This window comes from Gopherus evgoodei, chromosome 4, assembly GCF_007399415.2.
Source record: "Gopherus evgoodei ecotype Sinaloan lineage chromosome 4, rGopEvg1_v1.p, whole genome shotgun sequence".
Classification (NCBI taxonomy): Eukaryota; Metazoa; Chordata; order Testudines; family Testudinidae; genus Gopherus; species Gopherus evgoodei.
The window spans coordinates 138,019,710-138,037,506 of record NC_044325.1 but is presented as its reverse complement, the minus strand read 5'-3'; the positions used below and the strand labels follow the sequence as shown (position 1 = coordinate 138,037,506).

The 17,797-nt window shown below is 45.1% G+C and overlaps 1 protein-coding gene across 6 annotated transcripts in view; it reads left to right on the top strand.

Moving 5' to 3' along the window:
• The window catches only part of ANKS1A (ankyrin repeat and sterile alpha motif domain containing 1A), a 172,848-nt gene that overhangs the window by 37,786 nt on the left and 117,265 nt on the right, over positions 1-17,797 (top strand). For 4 of the 6 annotated variants that reach the window (XM_030561310.1, XM_030561313.1, XM_030561312.1 and 1 more), the window contains exons 2-4: positions 13,053-13,133; positions 14,597-14,753; positions 16,910-16,972. In XM_030561310.1, the coding sequence (XP_030417170.1) occupies positions 13,053-13,133; positions 14,597-14,753; positions 16,910-16,972 (301 nt within the window). The remainder of the gene's footprint in view (positions 1-13,052; positions 13,134-14,596; positions 14,754-16,909; positions 16,973-17,797) is intronic. The other 2 variants (XM_030561317.1, XM_030561311.1) reach the window with 1 other exon arrangement.

Below are 17,797 nucleotides of genomic sequence, written 5' to 3'. Positions count from 1 at the left end.
CGAGGGAGACCCCCCATTGGACACTTTCTTGCCGGGGGTCTCCTCATCCTCCTCCCCTGATGAAGCGGTGGCTGGCACCTCCTCTAGTAGCCCCCCTCCGCTGGATCTCAGGGCGCACCAAGACCTCCTTTGGCGAGTAGCTCAGAATCTGAGCCTGCAAGCCGAGGAGGTCTCTGAGGTCGAGGATCCGATTGTCACCATCCTCTCGTCGGATGCTCCCACCAGAGTCGCCCTGCCTTTTATTAGGACAATCCAGGCCAACGCCAACACAATCTGGGAGTCACTGGCCTCCATCCCCCCTACGGCGAGAGGTGTCGAGAGGAAGTACATGGCCCCCTCCAAAGGCTACGAGTACCTCCATGTCCAACCAACACCGGGTTCCCTGGTGGTGCAATCGGTGAATGACAGGGAGCGTCATGGACAGGAAGCTCCAGCCCCAAAATCCAGGGAGGCCAGGCGTATGGACCTCCTTGGACGTAAGGTCTACTCGGCCGGGGCCCTGCAGCTCAGGGTTTCGAACCAACAAGCCCTGCTCAGCAGGTATGCATTCAACTCGTGGGTGGCAGTGGACAAATTTAAAGAGCTGCTGCCACAGGACGCCCGCCAGGAGTTTGCGGCCATCCTAGATGAGGGCAAGAAGGTTGCACGAACATTGTTGCAAGCTTCGTTGGACGCCGCAGACTCGGCTGCCCACACCCTCGCCTCGGGGGTAACGATGCGCCGTATCTCCTGGCTGCAGGTCTCTGGCCTTCCACCGGAGCTTCAACATACCATCCAGGACCTCCCGTTTGAAAGCCAGGGCCTGTTTTCGGAAAAGACAGACCCGAGGCTTAAGAGTCTCAAGGACAATCGGGTCATTATGCGCTCCCTAGGGATGCATACGCCGGGAACGCAACGCAGACCCTTCCGGCCACAGCAGCAACAGCAGCACAGGCCATACCCCCAGTTCCGCCAACGGCAGCACCTCAATAGGCGCCGTGGCAGGAATGGAAGGCGTAGGCATTCGGGGAAACAAGGGGGGCAGAATCAAAGCTCCTCTAAGCCCCCGCCTGGACCCAAGCCTTCATTTTGAAGGTGCGCCTGAGGGCGTAGTAACAGTTTCCCCCACGGATCCTTCCCCCCCGTTTTCCAACCGCCTTTCGTTTTTCCTTTCGGCGTGGACCCAAATAACATCGGACCGCTGGGTCTTGCGTATGGTGCAGACGGGATACCGCCTGCAGTTTACATCGTTTCCTCCTTCCCGCCCCCCTTCCTCGTCACTCTTCAGGGACTCCTCTCACGAGCAATTCCTTCGACAGGAGGTTCGGACGCTCCTCGACAAAGGAGCTATAGAGGTGGTTCCGGAAAACGAGAAAGGCAAGGGGTTTTACTCCCGCTACTTTCTGATCCCCAAGGCCAAGGGAGGCCTCAGGCCTATCCTCGACCTGCGAGAGCTTAACAAATACCTGGTGAAGTTGAAGTTCCGCATGGTATCCCTGGGGACCATTATCCCATCCCTGGATCCGGGAGACTGGTACGCCGCCCTCGACATGCAGGACGCTTACTTTCACGTTGCCATTTGGCCACACCACAGACGGTTCCTTCGCTTCGTGGTGGGCCCCCTTCACTACCAATTTGCAGTCCTCCCATTTGGCCTTTCCACGGCCCTGAGGGTCTTTACGAAATGCATGGCAGTCGTTGTGGCACATCTTCGGCGCAATCGTATCCACGTGTTCCCTTACCTAGACGATTGGTTAATTCGGGGCACGTCGGAACTGCAGGTTTGCAGCCACGTCCGCGTGATCACCGGCCTGTTCGCTACCTTGGGCCTCATGATCAACGTGGACAAGTCCACTCTGATTCCCACGCAGAGGGTGGAGTTCATTGGGGCCGTCCTGGATGCCACCGTCGCCAGGGCTCTTCTACCGTTGCTGAGGTACCAGGCATTGTCGGCGATCGTTCATCGGTTGCTGGCAGCCCCCTTAACATCCATACGGATATGTCTAGCCCTGTTAGGCCATATGGCAGCATGCACGTTTATGACCGGTCATGCTCGGCTCCGCATGAGGCCCCTCCTGTTTACCGACAACACGACGACCATGTACTATATCAACAAGCAGGGCGGCACCAGATCCTCTCCCCTATGTCACGAGGCGACGCAACTCTGGGACTTTTGCGTAGCCCACTCCATTCACCTCACGGCTTCCTTCCTCCTCGGAGTACGGAACACGCTGGCGGATCGCCTGAGCAGATCCTTCCTATCACACGAGTGGTCCCTTCGCCCGGACGTCGCCCTTTCCATCTTCCAGAGGTGGGGTTATCCCCGTATGGACCTCTTCGCGTCCAGGGGGAACAGGAAATGCCAGGCGTTCTGCTCCTTTCAGGGCAGAGAACCCGGGTCTATAGCGGATGCCTTCCTTATTCCATGGACGACCCACTTGTGCTACGCGTTTCCCCCTTTCCCTCTGGTCCACAGAGTCCTTCTGAAGGTGCGCAGGGACAGGGCTCACGTGATCATGGTAGCCCCGGCATGGCCCAGGCAACATTGGTACCCCATGCTGCTGGACCTGGCCATAGCCGACCCAATCCCCCTGCCCCTTCACCCGGACCTGATTACCCAGGAGAACGGGTCTCTCTGTCACCTGGACCTGCAGTCGCTGCACCTAGCGGCGTGGTTCCTGCATGGCTGACCGGTTCTGAACTGCGCTGCTCCACGCCGGTACGGGAGGTGCTTTTGGGCAGCAGGAAGCCTTGCACGAGAGCGACATACTCGGCCAAGTGGAAGCGTTTCTCCTGTTGGTGCGTGGAAAAAGGTCTCCGCCCTATGGAAGTTTCGGTGGCCAATATCTTAGACTATGTTTGCTCCCTCAAACAACAGGGTCTAGCGATATCGTCGTTGCGGGTCCACCTGGCAGCTATCTCCACCTTTCACCCGGGTGGGGATGGCCGCTCCGTTTTTTCTCACCCAACGGTGTCTAGATTGCTTAAGGGGATGGAACTTTTATACCGTAACGTCCGCCTCCCTGCTCCAACATGGGATCTTAACCTAGTGTTGTCTCGGCTCATGGGGCCCCCCTTCGAGCCGCTAGCTACTTGCTCCCTACTTTATCTCTCTTGGAAGACTGCCTTTTTAGTTGCTATCACCTCAGCTAGGCGGGTGTCGGAACTCCGGGCTCTTCTGGTAGACCCCCTGTATACAGTCTTCCACAAAGATAGGGTACAGCTGAGACCACACCCTGCCTTTCTCCCCAAGGTAGTCTCAACCTTCCACATCAACCAAGAGATATTCCTCCCGGTTTTTTTCCCGAAGCCTCACGCTTCAGGCAGGGAGCAACAACTCCACTCGCTTGATGTCCGTAGGGCTCTCGCGTTCTATGTGGAGAGGACCAAGCCGTTCCGCAAATCCCCCCAGCTTTTCGTGGCAGTAGTGGACCACATGAAGGGGCTTCCTATCTCCTCACAGAGGTTGTCCTCATGGGTAACGTCCTGTATCAGGACCTGCTATGAGTTGGCCCATGTTCCTACAGGCCGTGTGACTGCGCACTCTACCAGGGCGCAGGCGTCGTCGCTGGCTTTCCTCGCCCGTGTGCCCATCCAGGAGATCTGTCAGGCAGCGACCTGGTCATCGGTCCACACCTTTGCTTCCCACTACGCCCTGGTCCAGCAGTCGAGGGAAGACGCGGCCTTCGGATCTGCAGTGCTCCATGCCGCGACTTCTCACTCCGACCCCACCGCCTAGGTATGGCTTGGGATTCACCTAACTGGAATGGATGTGAGCAATCACTCGAAGAAGAAAAGACGGTTACTCACCTTTGTAACTGTTGTTCTTCGAGATGTGTTGCTCACATCCATTCCACACCCGCTCTCCTTCCCCACTGTCGGAGTAGCCGGCAAGAAGGAACTGAGGAGCGGGTGGGCCGGCAGGGGTATATATGGAGCGCCATGGCGGCGCCACTCCAGGGGGCGACCTGTCGGCCCACTGGAGTTGCTAGGGTAAAAAGTTTCCGACGAACGTGCACGCGCGGCGCGCACACCTAACTGGAATGGATGTGAGCAACACATCTCGAAGAACAAAAGTTACAAAGGTGAGTAACCGTCTTTTCCTACATCCACCTCTTTTCAGGGCGCAACATATATTGTGTGGCCAGCTTTGAGATGAAGTTCAATCTCCAATGTCTGAGCCTCAGAAAGTGATAGTGTTGTCATTGTGGGAGGACTAGGACAAGAAATTTGGGGTCTAGGGCTCCAAACAGCAACAATCAAGCAGTAGGTAGCATAGAGCACAGCTGATAGCTGCCTGGATCTGCAGGTGGCATCGCATTCTCAGTGTCTTTTCAGGTCACATTGTGTGACTTGGGAGAATGGGTGGCTTGCAGGTAGTGACTGGGAGTCATTTAACTCTGACTTCACTAGTGCATGCAGTGCATGTTTTCAGCCATGTGTGGGCCCACAGGCTTGGTAGATCCAAGGCTGCTATAGTCTTTCTTCTGCCCCTTGTCGTCTGACTGAACTCCAAAATCTGGCCTTTCTCGTTTGTTCTCATACAGGGGTAAATGCTGATACTGAGGCAGAGAGCTTAATGCCTGGAATACCTAAGGCTTCATAAAGCATTCCTGACAACTTTGGGAATGCTCTGTGATCTAGCTCCTGCTTCCTTTAACTGTGTACTTTTTAAATCAAAACAGGTGGCTGGGGATGGCCCCTCAGACGTCCTTGATAGCTTCCAGATCTGCTGCTAGTGTGCGGTGGTTTTGTTTATTTTTAAAAAGTCCTGAGCTTCTGTTGTGGACATCTACAGCTTAAATGTAGATCACACATTCCTCCACTGCATCCTCTGTGGTCAACTTCCTGTAGCACCCTTTCACACCCATTCAAACACAGCAAGTTGGCTTTATAGCCTCTTGCATCCCACAAGAAGGAAGAGATTTTTGATCTAAACAATAGTCCACCCTCAGAATAACATGACTTTTTGACACAGGTCTCTCATACTGAGTCCCTGTTAGCTGCCAGCTACTCTACTTTGTAAAATGCTTGGCAATATTGTGATGTTTGAAATGCTAAATAAATGAAGTTATTGGATGTTTCTCTTCTGGTAAAATTAAGGCACGAATGTTAGTGGGAGAACATTATACGTGCCAAATGCTTCCTGTACAAGATTGGAATGTTAAGTGACACTTAATGCGTGCATTTAAAATGCCTGTACTCTCTGCAATGCATTATATAATTATGCTTTGGATTAAATGGCCACACACGTCTTATATAGTGTGTCGGAATTTGTTTTCATAATTGATAAGGCACTTCAGTTGTAAAATGCTAAAGCCAAGGTTTATAATAATTTGTCTGTTTGAACTCTGTTAGGTTGCTGGAAAAATATTTTCCAATGAGCTTTTTCCCCTCCAAAGGTACGAAAGACAACATGGACTCCTTCTGTTCAAGATGTCTGTTCTTTTGACAGCATTGTCTCTCAGTTAAAGCACAGGACTTGGAGTCAAAGGTTGTACTCCCAGTTTGCCATATGTTTATTTTCCAAGATTTCCTATCTGTAAAATAGGCATAATAATGACCTACCTTGCAGCATTGTTAAGACGTGTATAGCGTGCTTTGAAAATATAAATCACTGTAAAAGTGCCAGGCATTTGCTGAGATACAGTGTGTTCATTTTCTGTGCCTGTGTATGTATGGCAAATACAAAAAAGGTGAGGATGGTCTTGCGTTAGAATAGCTCAGATCTAGTGTCTTGAGGAAGTAATATTTAATTCTGTATATTAACTCTGTATTCTGCACTTTCGAGAACAATGGGTGGTGTGAGCTAGTAAGTCTCCAACTAAACAACTATTATCTCATGAGTTGAGCTTGTAGTTGAGGCACTGAATGAGGTTTCAGAACATATGGCTTTAATTGACAGTTGCTAGGCATCGTCTGTGACCTTGAGTGAGTTGCTTACTCTTGCTATTCCTCAGTTCCCCACCTGTAAAGTAGGGATAATTCTACTTCTAGCTCCTTTGTCTCAAATATTTATAACATAAATTCTTCAAGGCACGAGAACTGCGTTTTATGCTGTCTGTACAGTGCCTAGGACAATGGAACTCCAGTCTTGGTTGGGCTTTCCAGATGCTCCTTTAATATAAATAATAAACGAGATTCCAGGTTACCTATTGGTGACTCTTCTGTTACTTGCTGTTGGAAAGTAGTGTTTAGGTATTTTTGTCTTGATCCGAGCACAGCACTCCTGGATGATTTTCTGATTAGCTACTCTGGGCAGAGAGAAGTAGATGGGGAGGCCGGGGGGCAAAATAGCATTTGTTTAAAAAAATAAATGAGGGAGTTATTGTACCCTAAAGCCATTTGCCTTATTCAGTTATTTTCCCCAACGGGAAGTTATAAAAGGCCAAGGGCCCATGGCATTTGCTGAAGCAAGAGAAGCAGAATAGAAAAATCTGTGTGAAGAGTTAGGTGGATGTTGTAACTTTTAGGACTTGCCTTATTTCCATAGTGTTCTGCCTTTTAAAATACATTAAACATGGATATCAGAAACATGTAGAATTCTTCATTAGCTGAAACCATGAAGAAATGGGAGATGAGACCAAGATTATTGTGGCTGGGAAGTTGGTGTCTTCAGAACAAAGACTAATATTATAAATCCAAAAAACTTTTTGAAATAAGGCTAGGAAAAAAACAAACCAGTCACAGAAACCTAGTCAGATGTGCTTCAAACCTTCTGCACTCTTTTAGCTATCTGAAAATTATTGGAAATTTGTGTTGCATGATTTTCTCAACCTTGTGAGGCACAGATTATTCTATTTATACGAATGCTGTTTTGTTTTTCTTTAATCAGGGAAATAGCTTAATAACAATGTTTGCATGTAACACTTCATACAGTGGACACTGTTTCATTCCCTCATCGTTTCAATAGGTAAGAGTATAACTGTGTGCATGGTAGAACTCAAAGTATCTTAATATTTTTATCTCCAGTTTACAGGTTGGGAAACTGAGCCGTTATGCTTTAACCAGCTTTCCCGGTGTTCCTCAGCAGAGCCAGGAATAGAACTCGAGTGTACCGACTTATACACTGGTCAACTGTCTGCTGGCTTACTGAGGGCAGGGCATAGTACTAGAGGTTATTACTTGATGAATTATAGTCCCAGTTCTGCCTTCCTTGGACAACTAATTTTAATGCTACTCTTCCAGTTTTCACCATCTAAAAATGGGGGTGATGCCCCTGAAAAGTAGACAGTGCTTTGAAGGTGATCTGCTACATGCAGTCAGTTATTCCCCTTGTTTCATTGCTGTCCGTATGCTGTTGGCTGTTGTGCTTTCTCTTTGGAGAAGCAGGCCCAAATCTTGCTGTACCTTATCATAGTCAGGGGTCAGTGGTTGAAGGCAGAAGTCACTGTACAGCTGAGTTTCCATGAAAGGAGAATGAGCCCCTCAGACAGGCATGCACTGTTCTGATTTCCCATAGGTTCTTCCTGTCTTCACCATGTAAAAACCTCCTTAACTAATGGGTTTTTAATGTCTGATTTTTTTTTTGAATTGCTGTAAGTGTTCTAAAATGCCTCTTGAAATGGACTGTCACTTCATTCTCTTTCCCTAGTAAAGCAGACCTGTTAAAAAGATGGCATTGGCTGAACAGGGTTTGACAATGAATGTCACTTGGGTACTAATGAGTCCAAAGTCAGAGCTTAAAAATTTCAAAATGCTTATGGGAGCAGTACCATCTCTAATATGATATAAGAATCATCTACCTTCTGACACTGCACACAAGTACAGAGCAATGCAAAATTTTCTATTCTGTTCTGGGCTTCTCAGTGACTGCACACTCCAAGAATTTATCTCTGTTAGTGCAATGGCTTTCAAACTGCTTGGCACCAAAGGTCTGCACTGGTTCCGTTTCCATGATGCAGAAGTTGCATCCCCTTCCAGTCTTCCGAATGTGAGGGTTCAGGTTGTCGGGGACTTTACTTCAGGGCTGGTGTTTGGTGCTTGTGTAAAATGTCAACTTGCCACAGAGGAGAATTCTTTGCCAGGAGGACTAGGTGAATATTTTCTGGCAATTCAAAAAAAAAAAAAGCTACAATCCAGTCTTGCTACTCTGAACACTACCAGATTGCATGAGAGGCTACTAAAAAGAAAATGACTCTTCAGAAGCATCTTTCAGATCCAAGGAAAAAAACCAGCCCTGGCAAGAATTGTTTATCAATGTTGGATGGGGGTGAATTCTGTAACAGAGAAATCTTCATATGTGTTCTCTCTCTTTATCTCTCTCTGAAACCTTGAAGCCTCTTGGTAAGTCCTTTCAGACTCTGAGGGTGTCAAATCCCCATTTGAGAAATCTTGTTACTGGATGCATGCATTTGCGTGTTCTTTATATCAGTGGACATGACCGATAGGTTACTCTGTAGCTTGTAACTCTTTCCCAATATATAATAACTTTCTTCTGTCACTTGTAAAGGCCTCTGTTTTCTAACTAGACCAAATTTCTAAGCACTCCAACAGTTGCCAGTTAATTAAAACTTTATCTGAACCTCCCATGACAACTGCATGCTTTCTTTCCCATTCTGGCTTTCTGTCACTCTTGACTTTGTAATGCTTAACTTTAACCCTTTGGTATCAGCACCGTAAGCTCCCCAGTTGTACAGTCAAAGGATGTTGTTCCTTGAAACAGTTCTGTCAGTGGGTATGTCTATGCTGCAAAGAAAAACTTGTGGGGCTGAGTTGGCTCAGGCTGGAGCTGCAGGGCTAAACATATCATTGTAGACTTTCCTACTTGGGCTGGAGCCCCAAGGCTCTGAACGCAGGTGAGGGGGTGGGTCTTGGAGGCCAGGCTCCAGCCTGAGTGCACATGTCTACATTGCTATTGTAGCTCTGCAGCCCGAGCCTCCTGAATCAATTGACCTGGACTCTGAGACTTGGCACCGCAGGTTTAATTTGTAGTGTAGACATACCACTCTTTCCACAGCTAAGGTGTGAGCTGTCACTGAGATTGTTCCTCTTCTGTAACTGTGCCAGATACTGCAAACAGCTCTCAGAGGAAAAGACATGTCTTCCACAAAGAAATACTCCCATTCAGTGTCCTCTCAAAGTCTGGTCTCTGCAGCCCATAGTATGTAGTCACTTCACTGTGTCTAGATCTGATACGAAAAAACTCAGTTTCTTAGTTTGTCGAGTGCCATGCACTGATCCTTCCTTAATACACAAAGTTTTGGTTTCTAGTAAGGCTTAAGAATTATATGGCAGTTTTAACTATGAGGTGGAGCTGAAGATGAAGGAGTAAAGGGAAGAGAAGACTGATTTACTTCCGGCACAATCCCAGCATCTAAAGATAAATGTTTCTCAGTCTCTTTTTGATCCCTACTTCATTCTAGGCCTTGGGATCATTTGACCTTTTTTGACCAAGGTGAGCTAGTTTGGGTTTCTTATTTCTTTCCATTAGTAAGAATAAGAAGTCACTTTTTGCAGACTATAGGCACCTTTTATTGCTTTTTAAAAAGCAAAATCATACCATAACGACTCCTGCAGCAGCCAGACCTCCTTGTAATGAGAACAAGCCAAGCCTTCCTGGTGGAAATACTCCATCTCCACATTCAGATCTTGCCCTCTTCCCTGCTTTCCTAGTAAGAAAAGCGGTCTCTGCATCTGTAAAAGATTTACAGTCCGATATTGGAAGTGTGGCTGCTTCAGAGTTCTGAGATTTTCCTTCCGGGTTAAGTATGCTATTCCTATACTGCTGTGACCTTGGGCAAGTCGTTTGATTTACAGTTTCCATTTTCCCCTTCTGTAAGGTGGGGATAATAATTATCCACTTCATAAAGTAATTTGAAATCTTCATATGAAAGATACCATAGATATGCAGTGTTGATGGTGGTTAACTGCAGGCACTGGGCGCTGTGTGTGCATGTACACTGCATGAATCTATACCCCTCTGATTTCCTTTCCTTATGTCAAATAGTTAAATTTGCTCTGATTTTGGTCAGGTTAACACAATCTGTGAAAGGGCATGTGCAGACACAACATTTATAACCTTACCCAGACTAAAACCAAGTCGCTTTGCCATAATTTTAACCATTAATTGCCACTGTAAATCCAGCAATAAATTGGCTGGGTAACCACACTCCATGAGCCCATTGCCAAATGGAAACCACAGAGCTCTAGAATTGTCTAAATCCCACTCAAGCTTCATGGCAGCTGAAAGTGGGAGGGCACTTCCTGGATTCTGGCCTGTAGTTTATTCTGTCTCTGGGCTGACTCGAAAATGTTATAAAAGTGCACAGCCAGGGCTTTAACCCTGCTTCTCAAGTGATGCTAGCAGCATCTGCAGTACTGTATGCATTCAGTGACCCCTTCATTTTCATTCATTCTGCGCTGCAGGAAACTGGGGGACTGGAAATACTACTACTTGAGGGCTGGTGAAAATACTATCTGTGCAGTGAAGGCAAGAAAGGGCAGAATCATTCCTGTAGATCTCACCATGTCTTCTAGATTATCTATGCTCCACAGTAGAGTGCCTTGATACTGGTCTTTGTATGGTGCAAATTGCATTGCTTGTACTTTAGCAAAATTCAAGGTCACTGAATTAACAGCTGATCTGGGATGAATCAGCCATGCCTTCTTGACTCTCAGCTCTGGACTTCGTCCACTAGAGCAATGGTTCTCAACTTTTCCAGATTACTGAACCCCTTTCAGGAGTCTCATTTGTCTTGTGTACCCCAAGTTCACCACCTCAAACTTCTTGCTTACAAAATCAGACCTAGAAATACAGAAGTGTCACAGCACACTAGTACTTAAAAATTGCTGACTTTCTTATTTTTACCATATAATTATAAAATAAATTGGAATATGAATATTGTACTTGCATTTCAGTGTGATACTTGTGAGCCTTGTCTGAAGCTGGAGCCCCAGGCGGCAGAGCTGAAGCATGTAACTTAGCTTTTCAGGGCCCTGGGCAGTTGCCTTGCTTGCCACCCGCTAATTCCAGCTTGCACTTGCAATGCCATTAAACCTGTCTCGTGACTCCTCCTGCCTCTGGGGGGCTGCAATCCTCCTGGTGTATCCATGGTTGAGAACCACTGCCCTAGAGCACTCTCTCGTCTCTGTATTTGGTCCTAAGAAGTCTGGACTTTCAGGCCCCTAAGCAGTCCCTCTAAGGGTGGAATGCATTGTACAGTTCAAGGAACAATTTTATTCTGGGGACCAGATCATCTTATGCACTGTCCCTAAGTGTACTCTGAGAGGGAAGACCGCATGGGCCACGAAAAGGGAAGACAATATTCTTGCCTTCCAGTCGTCAATGAGGTATACAGCCGACGGATTTATATTCTATCCCTATCAGCTCATCTTGTCTTTCTTCTGAGGTAGATATTGAGGACTATGCAGTTTATTGGGTAGGGATGTATTTGGATATGACCTTTAAGTAGAGGTCTCATCTTCTTTGTACAAGGTAGATTTCTTGCCCCCAGTGCCCTTGGCTGGTTTTTTCTCTACACTGCTTATTGTCATTCTTCTATGTATGGAAAGCTTTTTATAACAGTCCAGCCACTAGATCATGTGGATTCTCTTGGTGGGAGCAAACTTCAGTGACACATTTTGTGGTTGGAGAGGTCAGCTTAAGTTTTTGAACATGTTTGTCAGAAAGAGCGAAGCAAATAGTTTGGTTTAAGTTTGAGTTCCTACTTGATCTACATAGGATTCCTATTGGTTTGATGCCCTTTCTGTTTTACCCCTGTTCCTTTCTGCTGAGTTGATACAGTGTGTGTGGTGTGGCATTTTTCTGGCGAGCAGCCCTCGAGTAATGACTGTTATTTTAGAAAACCTAATGAATGCTTGGGTTGCCTGTGTATCGTACCATGAGCCATAGTGATTACATGCTGTGGAGGAAATGAAATTGTCAGCCCTAGGTCATAAACAGCAACAGTTCACTCTTATTTTAAGACAGTGCAATTGGGGAGTGGAGGTGGAAAACTAAGCACCAGTCCTGCTTCTCATTAAAAAATAAAACAAAAATACTGGTGGGAGCTGGGGCCTTTCTGACCTCATTTGATTACTCATACTGTACTTTTGAATGCATCAGTTTCAAAACAGCAAAAAGGGGCTTATAAAAGAAGGCATACTTAGAGATGGAAGTCTACAGCTTTCTTTGGAAGCATGTCTGAGTTCAAATGTATCCATCCCATCTTTTTAAAAGCAGGTTCAAGTGCTGGTGAAAGCTGCCAGACATGGCAGCCCTAGAGATGGAGTTCCTTTAACTACTACAGCATGGGCAAGGTTAGTGCCCACTTCCTGCCCACATGCTCTCCCCTGGTTGTGTCGGTATGTTTCAATCCTGTTCTAGATGGGCCACTTCTGAGGAGTAAGAGAAGATTAATTCTCCATGGCCCATTAAATTCTTGGTCTCAGTCTGCCAACAAGGCAGGCCAGTTGTGACAGGAGTTCTTGGAACTGCTCTGAGACCACCTACTTGTTTCACACAGACCCACTAACAGCTGTCAGACGGAGATGATTTTTGGTCACCATTGACTCAGAGTGGACTTGAATAAGTGATCTAGAGATGAAAGGCTCTGTATCCCCTTACTGATCTCACACTTACATATCCTTTAATGGTTTTTACCACTGAGAAAAGGGACCCCCAGCTGATGAAAATCCTTCAGAGAAGGGAGAGGATTAGTGGTGGGTTGATGGTGTGGGGTGTTAATTTTTACGTAGACTTTTGCCACTGATGTTCCTTTAAAACTTCTTAATGAACTTAAGTACTGTTGAGAAGCCTTGCAGGATGGTCATTGGTGAGGGAATAGCAAACCTCTGGCTTAAGAACTCAGATCTTTGGGAGAAATGCTGAGTAGTGAGTCTGCTTAATGACTCTGTTGTGCCTTGTGACATTTGTTACCCTTGTTTAACATAGCATTGTGCAATATCTGTTCTCTGCCTTGCTGCAGTTAATTGCAGCTGCCAGTCCATTATTATGGCTTGATTTGAAATAACAGACTTAACGTAAGAACTCTGCAGAAACCTTTGCTTGCCAGCTGGCTGCCTCTAATTTTGGTACATGACTTACTGTTGGAGTTTTTTTTATTTTGCAGCATCTGGAGGGGACCAAATGTGAACTGTGTTGACAGTACTGGATATACTCCGCTGCACCATGCTGCTTTGAATGGTCACAAGTAAGCAAATTTACTATAGTGCTTATTACCTTAAAGGATGCCCAGGTGCTTTACTATCCATAAAAAAAAAATATGGAGAGAGAGAATGGGGGGGAGAGAGAGAGAGAGAGACTTCCCTTATTCACAAGTATAATGCGGCTGCCTCAGAGATAGAACAGAGTGTTGGTGCAATACAATACCACCTTCAGGACATGGAGAAGAACACCATATTGTGGTGAAATTGTAGGGGCACATTTTGCAGAATACAATTAATCAGATTTAAAATTTGGCTAGGATGCTTGGGCTATCTCAAATACACTTTCATCTTTAATAACCACAAATGATGAACCACTTCATGTTGTGTAACTCATTCAGAAGATGACCTCTCCAGGAACAGACACACCAGTAGGATTCTACTGAGATGTATATTAACACTGCCCTGATGTGCATGTCTGTTACAATGCTATCTCCAATTACTTGATCACATTTTCTTAAATACAATACAATAACATGCAATTTTTCTAGTCTACAGTACATGTAGAATCTTGGCTAGTAGTGAATGGTGACAAGATGATGTACTGAAACTTAAATAGCCTTAAAAACCTTACTTTTTGCCTCAAAGCTTTTTTCCTCAGTTTTGCTTGGTTTGTACCATGACCCTAGGACCTTGCCTCAATAGGTTTTTTGCCCTGAGACATACTCGGTCGTACACACCATCAGTGTAGGTGTAAAGAAGTGACTTACACCAATGCAACAAATTGAGACTGGTGCGACTCCCACTGCATAGCTGTGCAGCATGTCTGAAGAACAGGTTTCCACCAGAATGACCAAAATGATCAAAAGTTTAGAAAGGATGACCTATGTGGAAAGGTTCCAAGAATTGGCATGTTTCTTCTAGCGAAGAGCAGGCTGAGGGGAGATACAAGTCTTCAGATAACAAGTTATTATAAAGAGGATGGTGATCAGTTGTTTTCATATCCATGGAGGACAGGACAAGAAACAATTGGCTTAATTTGCAGCAAGGGAGATTTAACCTAAATCCTAGGTATTAGGAAAACATTCAAACTCGTAAGGATAGTTACGCACTGGAACAGGTTACCTGGGGATATCGTAGAATCTCCATGGTTAGAAGATTTTAAAAACAGGTTAGACAAATACCTTTCAGGGATGGTCTAGGTATATTTAATCAGCACGGGGGATGGACTAATGACCTCTTAAGGTCCCTTCCAGCCCTTCATGTCTGATTCTTGGGCAACACTTTCTGGGAGTTTTTAAATCCACAAAACTTTCATTTGATAAAAAGAAATGATGATTCAGATTTGGAGTATGTGTTGTTGTTTTTTTTTGTGGTCTTGTGTGTTGTGTTTGCAAACCACTATTTTTGAGCAGCCTAAACTTTTTGGGTGCAACCTGCTAAACAGTATCCTTTTCAGTTCTGTTGTGAGTGAGTATCTTGGAGACTCATAGCCATCCTTATTTTCCAGGGATGTGGTGGAAGTTCTGCTGAGGAACGATGCGCTAACCAATGTGGCAGACTGCAAAGGTTGTTACCCTCTTCACTTGGCAGCCTGGAAAGGAGATGCAGAGATTGTAAAACTTCTCATCCATCAGGGACCCTCCCACACTAAAGTGAATGAACAGGTCTGAATATCTTCCTCCTCCTATTAGTCTCTAATGTACCAGCAGATTCGTACTCCTAGGGTGGAAAGGAATGTGTCAGCCGCATGACATAAGGTGCTGAACAATTTGGAAATGGATGGGTTTGGTTGCTGGAAACATTGTTTCTTGGTGTGGTGCTCTAATTCTGATGGGTTAAATAATCAAATCTCGGGTGGCTGGGATGTGAAAGTGAGCAGTCTGTCAACCACAGTGTGTCTGGGAAGTGATCTTCTGCTCTCCTACTGGGTTTTCAAAACAAACACTGGCTATTATTTATTTTCTCTCCAGTTGCTGGATGATTAAGTGAAGATGGCTAGTACTGTCAAAGGATATACTGGCTCTTTCTGTTGGGAACTAATCAAAGCAGCTGTAAGTCTTTTTGTTTGGCCCCACACTCCTAGCTGCTCTGATTTTTTTTTTTTTTTAGCACTTGTGCCCACTTGACTAATTGTATGGGTTTTTTTAAAGCATATGGCCTGCCTCTACCCCAGATAGAGAACTATAACTTGATCCTAAAGAGCAATCCTCTCAGTTGGATGAGAAGATCAAGTAATATAGCCTCCTTTCTTTCTGTACCCTGGTCTTTGAGTGGGATGCAGGTTGGCTTAGCTTGTATCAATCTGTTATTCTGTGCTGTCTTCTCATCTTGGAGTGCTGACTTCCCTGTGTAGCTTTCCCATGAAAGCCTGTCAGTATCTTCTCCATGCATCTCCGACACAAATAAGAGTACGTATGAAATGCATGTTCACTCATTCACACACATGGCTGCTGGATAAAAACATGTAATACTTAGTCCTGCTTTGAGTGCAGGGGCCTGGACTAGAAGGCCTCACGAGGTCCCTTCCAGTCCTATGATTTTGCCTTGTATCTAAGGGTATGTCCACACTACAGCTTAAAATCGATATTAGTAAAATCAATTTTATAAAACAGTTTATAAAATCGATTTTACTCGTCCACACTAGGGCACATTACTTCGGTGGTGTGCGTCCATGGTCCCAAGCTACCATCGATTTCCGGAGCAGTGCACTCTGGGTAGCTCAGTAAAAGAATGGGACCAATAACTTCAATTTCCGTCCACACTAGCCCTAAATCGATATAGTAATATCGATTTTAGGGTTACTCCTTTCATTTAGCTGGAGTACAGAAATCGATTTTAAGACCCCTGTAGTGTGGACGGTTACAGCGTTAAATCGATTTAACGCTGTTTAAATCGATTTAACGCTGTAGTGTGGACCTGGCCTACGCGTTTGGATAAGGAAGCAGCCTATTATTAAATAATGTCTTCCTATTTGCAGAGTACCAGTCAGACTGTCAATAAACCTCCCCTGTTATAGGGTGTTCCCTAGTGGTTGGGGAAAGGACTGGAACTCAGGAATTCTGGAGTTCTAAACTTGGGTCTGACACATACTCTCTGTGACTTTTTGCACAAGCTGGTTAAATTCTCTGTTCCTCGTATGTAAAATGGAGTTTCTTGCCTCACAAGGCCATTCTAAGGCTGAATTAGTAGTTTGCAAAGCACCCTGAAGATGAAAACTGCTGTCAGTGTTAATTATTACCACTCCTCAGTTAAGTAAGAATAGTTAAGTGTGCACATTTAAAATGTCTTTGATTTATGTTTGTCAATCACGTTTCACTCCAGGCCTAGTAGTGGCCTGCAGCACAGCTGCAGGCAGCCAATCTGTTCTGTTTAAATAAATTGGTTATAAACAGTTTAGTATGCTTCTTAAATCTGTTTACAATCAATCTGTGATGGAGTCAACCAGGTGATCATGTAAGTCTTATGGATCTGTTGTCTGAGGTTAGAGGACAGGTATGGAAGAAGCCTATGCAGAAGGTGGAGTTGAGTGTAATTCTTCAAGGTAATGTTTCATTAATATTTGGTCTTGAGTGGGAAACTTTATAAATGAAGTCCATTAAATAGCCTGCACATTTTATGTTTTAAAGATTTGTAAATGATGTGCACAGTGGTTCAAATTATGCAATCTACCAGCTGGAATGACTGGTGTGGTTAACGGTTTACGACTGGAATGAGATGCTATGTTGTGTCATCCCCACCCTTTCAGAGTCACCCATTGTTTTGTTGCTGTATCTCACCCATTTCATTGTCACATTTTTCTTTTTTCCTCTCCTTTTTGTAGAATACTCTTGAGATCAAAGAACTCAAAAAGTACGGCCCTTTTGACCCCTATATCAATGCCAAGGTGTGTACTTCGCTGTCAGGATTTCACTGCATCATTACTCCAAGCTGCACTCTCATGCATCTAGGTGCATTGTCATCCAGTTGGCTGATGATGCCTGCTTGGTTTCCAGCCACTTGAGGAACAGTAAAATGCAACCATTTATTTGTGGGTTTCTTTTTAAGCCAGTTCTAGAGAGATTATTTAGGGAAATCTCTTCCTTACTTTCTTGGGGCTCCTTCAATACTTAAACATATAAGATTCATGTTGATGGTCAATTTGCTTAATTTGGTTGGATGACTTTCAAAAGGTAACAATTTAATTAAAATGCTTCAGATTTTGTTTCACATGCTCAAATTATTGTTACTGAGCAGAAATCGAAAGAATGGTTTGTTTTTTTTCCTGCTTAAAGATGGCTGCATTTTCTTCATGGGGTTTTTAGAGTGAATGACAAATCTTTGTAGTGACATTATACTCATTTTCTAAATGGATAGCTAATGCTTTTGTTGGCAGGGGGGGCAGTAATGTCTGTACTGCCTAAGACCTCCTGTTTTGCTTGTTGCATCAGTTTCTTGTTTTGGTGTTGCATCCTTGTGTTTTGTGTCTGGCTCTTTATCCCTAGTCTTCTGTCCCTGTGTTTTTGCCTGTTGGTTTTTCTCTCCACTTTCAGCAATTCTTGATCCAAAAAAGGGCACAAAAATAAGAACTTATCATGCACTGAAGCAGATGAAAAAGTTTCTGAAGTCATTTGTTCTGTCTGCCACTGGATAGACAGTAGTGTTTTGCTCAGATGCCTACTGTGTTTAACTGAGTTTTATTTATAGTCAGGCTTCAGGCAAGTGATGATAT